The 13,884-nt window shown below is 37.1% G+C and overlaps 2 protein-coding genes across 3 annotated transcripts in view; one reads left to right on the top strand and one right to left on the bottom strand.

Annotated features, from left to right (window-relative positions):
- Positions 1–5,754, top strand: part of LOC149819980 (acyl carrier protein 2, mitochondrial-like) — a 52,213-nt gene extending 46,459 nt beyond the window's left edge. Inside the window, exon 2 of the mRNA XM_089982971.1 lies at positions 5,342–5,754. Within this exon, the coding sequence (XP_089839097.1) occupies positions 5,342–5,518 (177 nt within the window). The 3' untranslated portion in view covers positions 5,519–5,754. The remainder of the gene's footprint in view (positions 1–5,341) is intronic.
- A 1,142-nt stretch (positions 5,755–6,896) lies between these two features.
- The window catches only part of LOC149819979 (DDT domain-containing protein PTM-like), a 33,219-nt gene continuing 26,231 nt past the window's right edge, over positions 6,897–13,884 (bottom strand). Inside the window, exons 8-11 of one of the 2 annotated variants that reach the window (XM_089983171.1) lie at positions 11,636–12,145; positions 9,232–10,345; positions 8,886–9,073; positions 6,897–7,247 (exon numbers count right to left, since the gene is read on the bottom strand). In XM_089983171.1, the coding sequence (XP_089839297.1) occupies positions 9,981–10,345; positions 11,636–12,145 (875 nt within the window). In that variant the 3' untranslated portion in view covers positions 6,897–7,247; positions 8,886–9,073; positions 9,232–9,980. The remainder of the gene's footprint in view (positions 7,248–8,885; positions 9,074–9,231; positions 10,346–11,635; positions 12,146–13,884) is intronic. The other variant, XM_089983172.1, reaches the window with a different exon arrangement.

Here is a 13,884-nt window from a genome sequence, read left to right as displayed (position 1 = left end):
CACATCATTGAGACCATTAGGACCCTGCTTATTTCTCAAAACATTCCTAAAAATTTTTGGGCTGAAGCAGCTCTCGCTTCTGTTTATCTGATAAATCGCTTACCATCTAGGATATTAGGAAAAATATCCCCTTTTGAGATCTTATATAAGCTTGAACCTGATTATAATATTTTACGTGTTTTTGGGTGTAAATGTTTTATACTTACAGATAAAAATGACAAGCTCTCTCCCAAAGCTATCCCCTGCGCCTTTCTTGGTTATTTCGAAACTCAAAAAGGGTTTCGTTGCTATGATCTTCGAGATGACAAGTTATATGTTTCTAGAAATGTAACGTTTTTAGAAAATGAGAGTGGATTTGAGAAAAATGTTTCTCAACAAGAAAATTTTGATTACTCATTCTTTTTTGATTTATTGGCTAGTAATGATGATATATCTAGTGATGATGATCACGATGAGGAAAATGATGGTGATGTTGAAGAACATAACCTTCTCAACGATCAAGAAAATAGAATTTCAAGTGAACCGATAATCTACTCCCGTAGAAACCAAGACACCTTTAGAAGTGCCATTGACCAATATAGTGAGCTTGCTCCTACTCTCGATCACCGAAGATCTGAGAGGAATAGGAGAGCGCCAACTCATTTTGTCTCTTTTGATTCTTTTTCACCTCGGTATAGGGCTTGTCTTAGTGCCATTCACTCTTATTTTGAGCCAAGAAATTTTGAAGAAGCTAAAAAATGTATAGAATGGCAAGAAGCCATGCAAAAAGAACTTAGCCCTCTAAAAAGGGCTGAAACTTGGGATTTCCAAACTCTACCCATAGGAAAGAAAACTATAGGTTGTCGATGGGTGTTTAAAGTTAAAACTAAGAGCGACGGATCTCTAGAAAGGTATAAAGCTCGCTTAGTTGCTAAAGGGTATGGGCAAGAATATGGAATTGATTATGAAGAAACTTTTGCTCCTGTAGCCCGAATGGTTACAGTTAGATGTCTCATTACTATTGCATCTATTAAAAATTGGAATATTTTTCAAATGGATGTGAAAAATGCTTTTCTAAATGGCGACCTTAACGAAGAGGTGTATATGGAAGCCCCACCTGGCATGAAGATTCCTAAAGATAAAGTACTTCATCTTCGAAAGGCTCTTTATGGTTTGAAGCAGGCCCCCAAAGCCTGGTATGACAGGTTTACCAGTGTAATGCTGGAAAATGGTTTCTCCTGATGTTATACTGATACTGCTCTATTTACTAGAAAATCTAAAGCAGGGATTGTAATATTGTTATTATATGTTGATGACATGTTAATTACAGGTGATGATATTCAAGGAGTCAAGGGTATTAAGTCCGTCTTGACTTCAAAATTTGAGATGTCAGACTTTAGGTTTTCTGACATATTTTCTTGGAATTGAGGTTGCCTATTCGCAACGTGGTTATTTTCTATCTCAGTCTAAACTTGCTTGTGAGATTATTGACAGATCAGGGATTTCTGATGACAAAGTATGTGAAACTCCTGAAGTTGTGGGAGCCAAAATGAAGATTGACGACAGTGTTCCTCTAACTGATCCTACTCCCTACAGACAGTTGGTAGGTTCTTTAATGTATCTTAGCATTATTCGACCCGATTTGTCACATGCTATACACATCGCCAGTCAGTTTCAACATGCTCCTACAACCGTCCATATGGGTGCTGTACTTCGCATCATCAGATACTTGAAGGGAACGGTGAATAAGGGAGTATTCCTATCCTCTTCTTCTGAATTAAAATTGCTTGCTTATACTGACTCAGATTGGGGAGGTGACCCTAGTAACTGTCACTCCACCACTGGTTTTTGTATTTTTTTAGGAGAATCCTTGATCTCGTGGCGATGTAAAAAGCAACAGAAGGTCTCCTTATCATCCACTGAAGCCGAATACAGAGCCATGGCATCTACCACCATGGAAATAGTATGGATTCGACGTCTTTTGGAAGATATGGGAGTAGTTGTCAAAGAACCAACAAAGCTATGCTGTGACAATAAAAGTGTCATCTACATTGCCAAGAACCACACATTTCACGAGCGAACAAAGCATATAGAGATGGATTGTCATTATGTCCGAGAGGAATACTTGAAGAAGGTCATTGATCTGCCATATGTGACATCTGAGTATCAACTTGCCGACTTCTTCACAAAAGTTCTATGTTCGCCCAGATTTCATTTCCTTCTTGACAAACTTGCGGTTATCACACCGTAAGTTTGAGGGGGGGTGTTAAAATGTAGCTCCTAAAATCATTGTAAATATAAATATATATATTTATATACATAGAGATATATTTACATATAATATATTATATGTACATATATCTTTATATATATAAACATATATATTTATATATTTTTACCCGAAAGGGCATTTCTGTCATTTCCTGTTTTGCGCATATTCACTTTTAGAATATGCTGTAATTTTCTTTTTATTTTTTTACTTTTGTAATTTCTTTTTTTTCTTTTTATTTTTTGATTTCTTTTATGTGCATTGGGGGTCCCCCAATAGAGTCGTTGGGGCCCCCCAACGGTCACAAATGTGACCGTTGGGGGCTCCCAACGACTCCTTTGGGAGCCCCCCCTTTACACCTTCTAACATTTGTATAAATAGGGGTGTTCCCCCCTTGTATTTTCTAAGCTTGAGAGTCTCAAGCACTTGCTTTTATTTATGAAATACATGCATTATTGCATGTTTATTATTTATACGCTTTTTGCGTATTTTGTTCAAGTGTTGTGAGAGTGCCTTCGTGCACTTCTTTTATAAAGTATTTGTGCTTGTATGCGTATTGTCTCTTCGTAGACAATTTTACACTTTTCACCTATCACTCCAATTTATGTGTTATAACCCATTTCAGTGAAACCTTCTAGATTTGTTATGACTATTGGACTGCATATTCATTTTTAGGATGGTCCAGGCCTCTCCTTGACAATTCGATATTGGTTCAGTAACTGCTAACCGTTTCAAGGGGGTTTAGTTTGCATTATCTTTATGTTGGTAATAGTTATGAGATTTGTTTTGTATTAGGATAACATTTCTAATTCACTTTCCTTATGTTTAGAGTTTGTGAATTTAAAATTGAGAGAATCTCAGATGCAGAAGAATAGGACTGTGTGTGTGTCTCTTGTGTTCAAGTGCATGTGTCTGCACCTGTAACAGCCCATTTTTTACTTGATGATATTACAATTGCATATTGTACATAAGGTCAAGGCGTGAACCGGCAAAAGGAGGTCAAGGCTCAATGTTGATTTTCTTTGAATTAGTTTTATTTTTTGGATCGGCAGCTCAATCTTGATTTCAACAAAAGAAAAGAAAAAAAAATCGTTGCCTTCAAAGTGCTATTATCCAACTTGTTGCCTCTTCACTCTTCAGTCCTCTGATGTTTATGATTGGATATTCTATGCAGATAGCACATGCTTATCATTAATTTTGATCTGGCAAAAGTTACATAAACTATTGCATATGCAAATTTAGCCCATAACCTAGTACATAATGGTTTCATTTTATCCTGTTTATACAGCTTCATGAGTTGTGCAGAATCTGTCAATAATTATGCAATCATAGGAGTAGATGTTCCCATGTCTCTATCTATTCATTTTATCTTTCTTGTAAAAGACACAAAACTTAGGAAGTGTGATTGGGTTGTTTTGAGTAAAGTAGAAACCTGTTGGATGTCTGAGGCGTAAGTTAAGGTACAAGTGAAAATGTGAAAAAGAAAAAAAAGAATTTTAGCTATAGGCAGATTGAATTTCAACTCCAAATCATGAAATTCGGGCCGTGGAAGTACAATTGGTGTTTTGTTTGGGGGAACATATTCAAATGTCAAGTATCAATAAGGTACAATCAACATTTTGTTATATCCTAGCATGTATAGATTCAACATGGGAATGGTGAATCTAAGTTATAGTTACCAGTCTTGTCAAATACACCAACAGCATCTAGTATTAACTTACAATCTATAACATTCAATTAGAATTTTTGACTTACCATCATACACCATCCAAATTGATTTGCAATGATGGCAAAAGGTGGTCAATATGGCTGCATATAGTATCATTTAAGAGTGAAGTGACAAAAACATGGCATAGTTTGGTTAATTTTCATAGCTGCCCACGATGATCAGAGGTCACAGTCAATGAACATGATAGAAAAGAAATCCAAGTAGATATTGTCTGTCAGTTTAGTGAACTTTGTATGCCATTATAAAGAAAGCTAATGGGAAAACCAAGGACCACGAATATTAGTGAATAAGAGTTTCGACGACTTGCTTTTCTTGCAGTATGTCTCTGCAAGTGCTCAAACCTCAGTTCCTCTTGGAATTGGATTACAATATCCTCCAGAACTTGTGTATTTCTATGGTAACTGAATTCAAGGTTTATTAAGTTCCTCAAAAGACTTCTCCCCCAGTTGCAGGATTGAACTTTCTAGGAAGTTTCCTATGCCCCTCTATGATTTCTTGGCTCTTCTTTGCTGTGTGTGCATGCTTACTCTTTACTTAGCTTTCGATCCATTAAACAGTTTTTGTGTTTTTAATTGCGTCAGGGGCCAGAATCTGTCAATCATTAGAACCCTTGCACGTGGGATATATGTAATTAGTTATAGTTTTATTGCTTAAGTCCATGTTTATAATTTTAGATGCCTCTGAAATTATATATATTTTTTAAAATTTGTTCTATATGCAGTTATCTATGATATTGCTGATGCTTACTATTTAGAAATTTTATATGCAATTTCTGAAATTATATCAATTTTGTCTTTTTTGTATCTTATTATTTTTCATAAGAGAAGTGCCAGCTTTTATGAATGTGGTACACTTTGCTTTGTACTAAGCGAGTGTGAACATTGTAGCTGGCACTTGATATCCCTTATTGACGTTGAACCTGCTTTTGGAGTTGGAGTCCTTACTTTGTAGTTTCCTCAGTGCCTTTCAAAAGAACAAACAACCAGGCACAACAAACAACAACAACTACGCCTTCATCCCAAAACAATTGGGGTCGGCGATAATCATAATTTTTTTTAAGAATAAAAAAGGTACTTGTGTCTGAATTAAGAAATGAAGAAACAATTTAAATTGTGTGCTTGTTTTGCACTCAGTTTTGTGCATCTACTTGTTACATGCCAGGACACTTGGCCATAATTTGTGCATCCGAGGCCTGCTACTGTGAGTATTATGAGCGTTAAACATATCTTAATACCATAGGCATAGATAATAAGAATAACATCGTTAAGAATGATTATTTCTTGCTGTTGTTGATCCAGCTACCTTATGTTTTTTATATCTGCATTTTACAACTTGCAAAAATGATGTATCATGTTCCTGAGCAGGTAACTCCAACATCCCATTTCCAGAATGATCTCGGCCTTGACAGTTTGGATGCAGTTGAAATTGTCATGGCGCTCGAAGAGGAGTTCGGGTTTGAAATTCCAGACAATGAAGCAGACAAGATTGATTCCATCAGTGTTGCTGTTGACTTCATAGCTTCGCACCCACAAGCAAAATGATAATGCCAACTCTACTCTGTTCTTAAATCTCCATACTTCCCTTTCTATTATGAACGGGACAGATGTTTACATCGTCATGCATATTTTGCCAGGGTAGCTCGTAAACAAAGTTCATGCATGTGTGTTTGGTGGAAATAAACGCTCATGAAATTCACTGGTCCTAGAGAGTAACACAAACTTGACCTACATAGTCTCTCTCTCTCAATTTGGCTATAGAAACTCTAATTTACAATGCATAATTGCGTCGCTGCTCCATTCATTTCCATCTGATAGCATTCTGCTACCTGATAACAGGGATTTCATCTGCACATGAATTGGATCTAAACAATGCAGACTTACAAGAGGACTTCGTGCTGCCATCCCAACACCGTACTTGGCGGGAATGGTTTTGGCCTGAGAACAACGCATGAGGAAATGATCATGGGTCACCAACGGGGGCTCCACGTGGTTGGTAGGAGCTATCAGTGCACGTCTCCTTGTGGTGGAACGTTGCAGGTTCAAACCCCAGTGGTATGTTGAATAGTAACTGGTGGGGGTCTGCCTAACCCCAGCTTGCCCTTCAAAAAAAATGATCATGGTCGGATATCATCCTCAAATATCCCGTTTGGTTGTCAAATACACTACTTGGATCCTAGTTTGGAATGAACCGTCTTGCTAGGTAGACGGCCAAATGTGCGATTATATCGACATGGGTGACTTCAATCTGCCACAAGTGAGCCAGTTTAGTGTCAATTCCTAGTGCCTGGATATAACTAGTTCTAACTCAAACTACCCACCAAAACCTCTTACATTTTCCAAACACTGCCATTTGTTGAGTTAGAGACCTCAATAGTAGGGCTGGCAAACAAACTGAACGAACTGAACAAATCATGTTTCAGGCGCAGCTCATTTACCAGTGGACTGAGCTCATGACTTGGCTTGTGCTTGTATTTAGCCGAGCTGGGCTCAAGCTTGTCTAGACCGTGAATGAGATGAGTCAAACAGAACCCATAGGGTCAGATCGAGTAAGCTAGAGTATTTTTTTGTCAGAAAAATACAATCCAGGGGTTGGACTCCAACAAATTCACATCCATAGGGTCTCGCAATTTGATGTATCAACTGGCTTAACTGGCTTACACAAACCAAGCCTGGCAAGCTCAACTGGCTTGAGATAAACGAGCTGCTAGTGAACCGAACATGAACAAGTATGCGATGAGCTGAACCAAGCCGAGTCATGAGCAGTTACGTTTGATTACCAGTACTCAATACATTGATCCTATACCATTAGATGTGTGTGAGAGAGAGAGGTAGGTGTTGAAGACCATCTTTCTAATAATACCGAGAATTTACAATATGAATGAATAGGTGGGGAGATGAATTGTAAATGAATACCCCACATCAATTGGAAGTCGCCTTTGCAGACTTCTTTCATATACTCTAGAATATCAAAAACAGCTTTTGACGTTCTCTATAAAACTACAAGCATGGATGCTCAGCATCAACAAATTGCACAGGCCATCACTCTGTAATCTGGCTGTCACTAGGTTTCTTTCTTCTGGTTACACTGCACAGCTGCATCTGGTTCTTTTTCTGGAAATTAGAGTATCAGAAGCAAGACTCCAGCTAGAGCATTCTTGGAGCTCTCGTGGAGCAAAACACTCCATTACATGGTTCCTGATATTGAATTATAAACATTTGAACCTACCAAAATATGACACTGGGTCCAACATAGAGCATAAAGTTCTTTAATCTGCAATTCCAAATGACAAGGTCATGTCTGAAACAATCAGGATAAAGTCTTAATTCAATTGAAACGAATTTGGACTTCAGTTTGAACTAAATGAAGAAAATGAAATTTGTAACAGTAATTTAAAGCAATCACCGACCATCAAACCAAAAATAAATTAGGTTTGAGATGAGAATTACAAATCTAACTAATGAAAAGTTCTAGCCAAGGAACAGATATCTTCAGCTTAAGCTGAGTCTCAAAAATAACAAGCATGTGTACATGTGTGTGTATTGAAACATTCAACGTCAGATATGCATACGTGCAGAATGGACCCCATATAAGCCAATTAACACAAAATGTGTTGTCCCAGTGTAAGATGTCCAGTAACATTTGCTTGGTCTGTTTGAGTCATCCGTGTGGCTTGTCTGTGTTTATATTGCAGTTTATTTTGAAAATACATCTTACACAGTATAAGCACAGTTTATATGCAATCTATACAAAATTTCTGTCAAAATCAGTATGCGAGCGAAACAGTCTGGAACAAAAACACGTATTTCATGCAAGATAATAGATCACACATTGAACGTGCATTCTGCATGCATGCATACATAAATAGTAGGTTTAAAATGACTGCAACATGCTGACAAGGACATTTACATAGAGGAAATGTGCAAGATGCATGACATGAAAAACATGGATAGCCAATAGACACCCACTTAAAATGATGCATAGTGCATATGCATTTGGCAAAAGATAAGTAAAACAACTGCAGGCAACTCACTCTCAAAAGGATCTATGAGACACTTTTTAATAATTGTCATTGGCTAGAGATGTTACCAAACCTTTTTAAATATAACTTAAAAACCACAATTCTATATAGTATTTCCTACATTGATATTAACTACACTGAAACCACTGTTTATGTTCCTTTTTCCCATTTCTTTAACTCATCTTTCCCTTTGGTCCTCTCCATCACCACAGGATGTGCTTTCTGAAATTTCATGTCCTTTTTCTAGTTGTTTATACATCTAGTTTGGCTGTTATGCAGGTTTTAATACCATTTCCTAATAAGTTCCAAAATACTTGAGCCTTATATACAACATTCATTCAACTCAGGCACAAGGAGAATTTACTTCAATATTTTTTGTATTTGGGTCATCCTTTATTAAGAGTTTCATTTTCTTTTTGCGTAGATGGTCTTAGTTATGGTTAGGAATGATAAAAAAAGTATTAGGCCTGCATGAAAGTAGCGTTATTTTATTATAATTTAAAAAATGAATGTATCCTTCATAATGTTTTGGAATTTTTTTCCAAGAGCTAGGCAACTTTGATGCTCTAATTTACAAATTCTGAACATATGTTTCTATGCATGTGCACAACAGCCAATACATATAAATGACAAATGGAATGTCTAGTTAAATTTGCTCAGACAATGGCAAAAACATAATATAATGAATGGGAGCATAGTTCACAAAAGTAGGAAAAGCAAGTGGCAATACTGCACCCTTGTTCCAGTCTTTCACAAACCCCCATTATGATGTCAAGCATACTCATGTGCAATAACCAATAACCATGATCACAATATGAAGCAACAAACTGCAAGACATTGCAGAAAACACAAAAATTTAGATGCATGATGTGATAGAAATGAACATTTACCAGTGGAGATCAATTTCAACACTTGCTGGACTCCAAGGTGATTAGGGCAGCAGTATGTTTTGCAGCATATCTTCCATGTGTGTCTTCTACAAATCCCAGTGAACTGCATAACATATGATTTTCTCCAAGATATGCAGAATACATAACATATGCTTTACCAAGGATATCCTTTCAGATTCCCAAGTTCACTGTAAGATTAGCCAAATATAAGAATTAACAAGGTAAAACCAAAAAACTGATACTGATGTGCTTTTCTCAAACTTGTCATCAAATTGTCAGCATTTCAAAACACACACACATACACACACACACACACAGAGAGAGAGAGAGAGAGAGAGAGGCATACACAACAAAGTATCAACCTTCTTATCTAATGGTATGAACTTCAATTCAAATGTTCAGCATATCCCACATTGTTTGTGATGTCTTCCAATCAGGAAAATCTTCCGTGTGCATGTTAAAACTCCATCTCCAGATGAGCACCAAATAAGAAGATCATGATTATGAGAATCAAGAACATAATGGCATACTAATCATTGCCAAAACAGGTTTGGGGCTGGAGCAGTTGAGGTGAATACTTAAACCATACAAGCAGCATCCATTACTGTATCATTTCAACTGACAAATAAGCCCAATATTACTTGTGGAAAGAAACAGTGAGCGGACAAGACTACGGAGTAACAATCATGCAGACTGCATAATGGCTCAATTGAGATCAATGGCCTAAATCCTAATCACACTAAATACCAAACAGCACGCCTTAATACCAACAGTTCCACGTGAAGGCCAATGGAAAACGATCAAGAGATATTCTTCATGGCAATGAGAGTTCCCTAAGTACTAACCACTCTACCATGCTACAAACTCTCTTGCTGATTTTAACCGCTTAAAAATCCTAGAAACTTTTTGCATGGCCTTTTAGGAGCTTCTTCTTCCACTAAATGAAAAAGGGCAGCTAGAAAATGCAGAGACTGACCCCCTTATTTTGTACTCACGGCTCTTATGTTGCCAGTGCTACCGGTGAAATCTATTGCAACCTTAAAGCAACACCTGCTGTCAGCAGTTAACAGTGGGCTTCTAAACTGCCTCTTCTTTTCATTCTAATGATGCCATGCTTTCTTCTGCTTGGACACCCACATCAAGACTAAGAGTCTCACAGGGACCTAGATTAGTAACTGGCATTTGCTCACGTGTAATCATCGTGCATAAACCTTGACAATCTTCAGCTGGAAGAAGTCTTGGTTTTTTACAAAAGTCACTCAGCAGCATGTCATCATCAGATAAAATGTCCCTGGTCTTCGATTCTGTGCAGGTGGACTGAAGAGATGCATCTTCTTGTGTTGTCTCCTTGGCGTACGGGCATACAGGACTGTTCCTCTTGCAGCACTTGTAGCACTTGAAACCAAGCAAGTTAATTATATTTTCAGTTGTAACTCCTAAGGCGTCTCCATGAAACCACTCTTTATGCAACATAATGAAAAGCATGTCAGTATAATATACCTAAAGGAAATAGCATTCAAAAAGAAGAAAAGGAAAAAGGAACAGTTACAACCAACAAAATAAACAATCAGCATGCGGATTATTGACTCTTCACAAAACATGCCACATCCCAGAAAAAAATATCCCTATTTAAGATGCAAGATTAAAAATCAAATAGGTCAAAACATAATCAGATCTTGCAAAATCCACAAAAGCCTACACACATGCATCCCAGAAAAAACATATATCCCTATTTAAGATGAAAATTAAAAACCGAAAAGGTCAAAACATAATTAGATCTTGCAAAATCCACAAAAGCCTACACACATAGTAATGATAGGGTGCTCCAGATCCACCTATATCCACAAGGCTATATATTTCATAAATTTGACTTTTTTATCAAACCCTACAGATATGACCAAACATTTTTCAGTAGAAAACAAGTTGGATATATGATTGTAACGAACATCTAGGTTTTCAAGATCTTCGAAGTTCAATGACCCACAATGTACCATTATTACATGACTTCAAAAATCGTATTTTGATGTTCAGACATGATCCAAGGTATGAATCCTATCAAATAAACTATGCCACTCATAGTTTCTGCCAGGTGGGCATAGGCGCTCCTCAAGCACCCCATGATTACATACATATATACATACATACATACATACATACATACATACATACATATAGAGGAACATACTTTCTACAATCATTTCTATGTACAATCTAATTGAAATCTCATGATGAGAGTCATTTTTTACTCAATCTGACATGTTCATCATGGTCGTTTTGTTAGCAAACGACCCTTGGATCATGTTTTTTAGACAAAACAATAGACTTTTATGAACCAAGAAATTTTAAAGCTTTATGGCTGTGAGTATCTGGATCACCCAAAACCCACTAACACATTAGAATCTGGTGATCCGCATGTTGATGCTCACAAAACAGGCCATGTAGATCAGATCTACAAGGTCAGATTTACCAAAAAAGAAATACATAAAAAAGCCTAAGTTGTTTGCACATACAACAACTGTAGCAAATATATTCCCACCATAACATCATTTTCTTTCAAGGAATCCATAAAAAACATTGACTCTGTGCTAAGTGATGATGACCACAAAAAGAGGGTAGTACACACAAAATGAGCACCTTTTCTCATCTATTTAAAAAAACAATATGAACAACACTACACACAAACACATACAAAAAACATGTGTGTGTGTGCATGTGCCACATGCATCTCTCTCTCTCTCTCTCTAGAGTACCTTGGCAAATTTCACAAGAAATGTATACTAGGCGAGAGTCATAGATTTTGTGACAGATGAAGCAAACAGGAGACAGAGAGGCATCGGCTGGAACTTGAGGTAGGAGGGCATTAGTCTCCACAAACTTCTTTACGCGCTCATCATTCAGCTTCTTGGTCCAAAGAAGACCATTCAGCCAGAAAACATAATGCACTTTGGTTCTCCGTGTTCGGTGGATTTTATGAGCATCTGTAGTACCCTTGACATTTACATTTTTGGCCAGATTCTTCTTGGAGCCCTTGGATCCTTCTTTATTAACTTTCTTTTTCTGCCCAAATCTGTGTTTGGCTTTATTAGATGTTCTTGGTGAGCTTCTAAGTTTGGCACTTTCAACATTTTGAGACCTAACTTTCTGTAAGTTGCTCGCTCTAGTTGTCACTCTCCTTTCGGCCTGGCAGCTGTAGCATGTAAATGTGCACTTCTTACTTCTGGAGAATTTAGATATGGAAACATGCCTTCGGTGGAAATAGCCTGAAGAAAAAGTAACAAATGAAATACGTTATCTACACGAATTCAATGGAGATACTCGAATCAACCAACGACAATTTGCAACAGCTAATTGCAATATCATTGCAACACATGATTGTATTGTAGCCATTACTTGAACAGCCAAACTTCATCAAATGATACGAATATAATGTTCGGAAGAAAAAAAACAAAAACTGAAGTAAAAGAGAACATATAACCATAGCGACAAAAACTGGTGACATTTGAAAGTGCCATGAAAAAAACCTGTTCTAAATGGCCAAATTATCAAGTATTTTAAAAATATTGTCAAATTATTGTAAAGAATCAGTTATTGTATTTTCTTATATATATTTTTCTTTTTGTTCTTTTTACATTTTCCCTAATTTTACCTCATTTATTTTTGCATAAAAACAAAAAAAATCAGTTTCTCGTGAGAATTTAACAGCCATTATTTTGCAGTTTTACACTTTTGTCACTATGCATATGACGTCAAATAGGTCCAGATAATTGCAAAAGCAAATAGTCCCTAGAAAATATGCCCGGCTATGCATGTAAATGATCATAACCACCTATGTGTTAGTGCACAATCGCCCCCTCCCCCCCCCCCCCTGACTCCTCTCCTCCTCCTCTTCCAATGGTGACGACGAATGGCCCCCTCCCCAACTCCTCTCCTCCTCCAACGGCGTCGACGAAGGGAGCTTAGGTACGTTTCTCTCTCTCTCTCTATTCCTCCTCTTCTTATTCCTATGCCTTCCCTTCCTCTCTTCTTCTTATTCCTTCTCCTCCTTCTGTCTTTCAACTTTTTCCTTCTCATCCACCTCCTGGCTTTCTTCTTTCTTTTCCCTCCGCCACCTCCTCTCTTTCTTCTTCTTCCTTCTCGTCTTTCCTCCTCCTCTGCCCCTCGTTGGCACAAGGGCTGAACTCAAGCCTCCTGGGTTCGGTTATGCTGAACCCAGGCCTGAGTTCAGCAGAACCGAACCCAAGCTTGGGCTGGGTTCTGAGTTCAGCCAGTTTTTTTTTATAAATTTTATTTTAATACAAAATTTATTTTTTTTTGGTTTTAAGGACGAAAATGGTGGATAAAGAGAGATTTTATTTTATTAATTGTTTGTTTCTTTTATTGGTATAATTTACTTTTTTTTGCTTGACTTGTAGTTGTAGACAAATTAGGTTTAGATGGTCTCAACCTAGATGCTCTCTCTCTCTCTCTCTCTCTCTCTCTCTCTCTCTCTCTCTCTCTCTCTCTCTCCACACACACACATACAATGGCATGCTAAAATATTAAAACAAAAACTAGAATCACGACAAAATTGAAAATAAAAGTTCATTAAGAAATTGGAAAATTGTATCTCTTTATAACAGTTCTGCGTTTAAAATGTCATTGTATCTCTTTATAACAGTTCTGGATTTAAAATGTCTTGATGTTAAAATGTCATAGAGATATGTGAAATTGCAGATCCTCCATAACATGGCTTGCTGTGCAACAAATTTTGTGCCTTTGACTTGCTCATGACACTATATGCCGCTTAGACATGGTCAAAGGTGTCCAAAAAGCATAGTGTGGTTAGCTATTATAAATTTGAAAAAAAAAATATAAATGGATCAACACTTGATAAGACAATCGTTAATGTAACTTGTTATGCCATCCTATCTCCTTGCCATTTTACCTTTGAAAAATGACATAGAAGTCAACTCTAATACATAACCTAGGATCATACTCTTGAGCTCTACACATATTTTAG

Source organism: Nuphar pumila, chromosome 12 (assembly GCF_984573655.1).
Source record: "Nuphar pumila chromosome 12, dmNupPumi1.hap1.1, whole genome shotgun sequence".
Lineage (NCBI taxonomy): Eukaryota > Viridiplantae > Streptophyta > Magnoliopsida > Nymphaeales > Nymphaeaceae > Nuphar > Nuphar pumila.
This window is presented reverse-complemented; position numbering and strand designations above follow the sequence as displayed.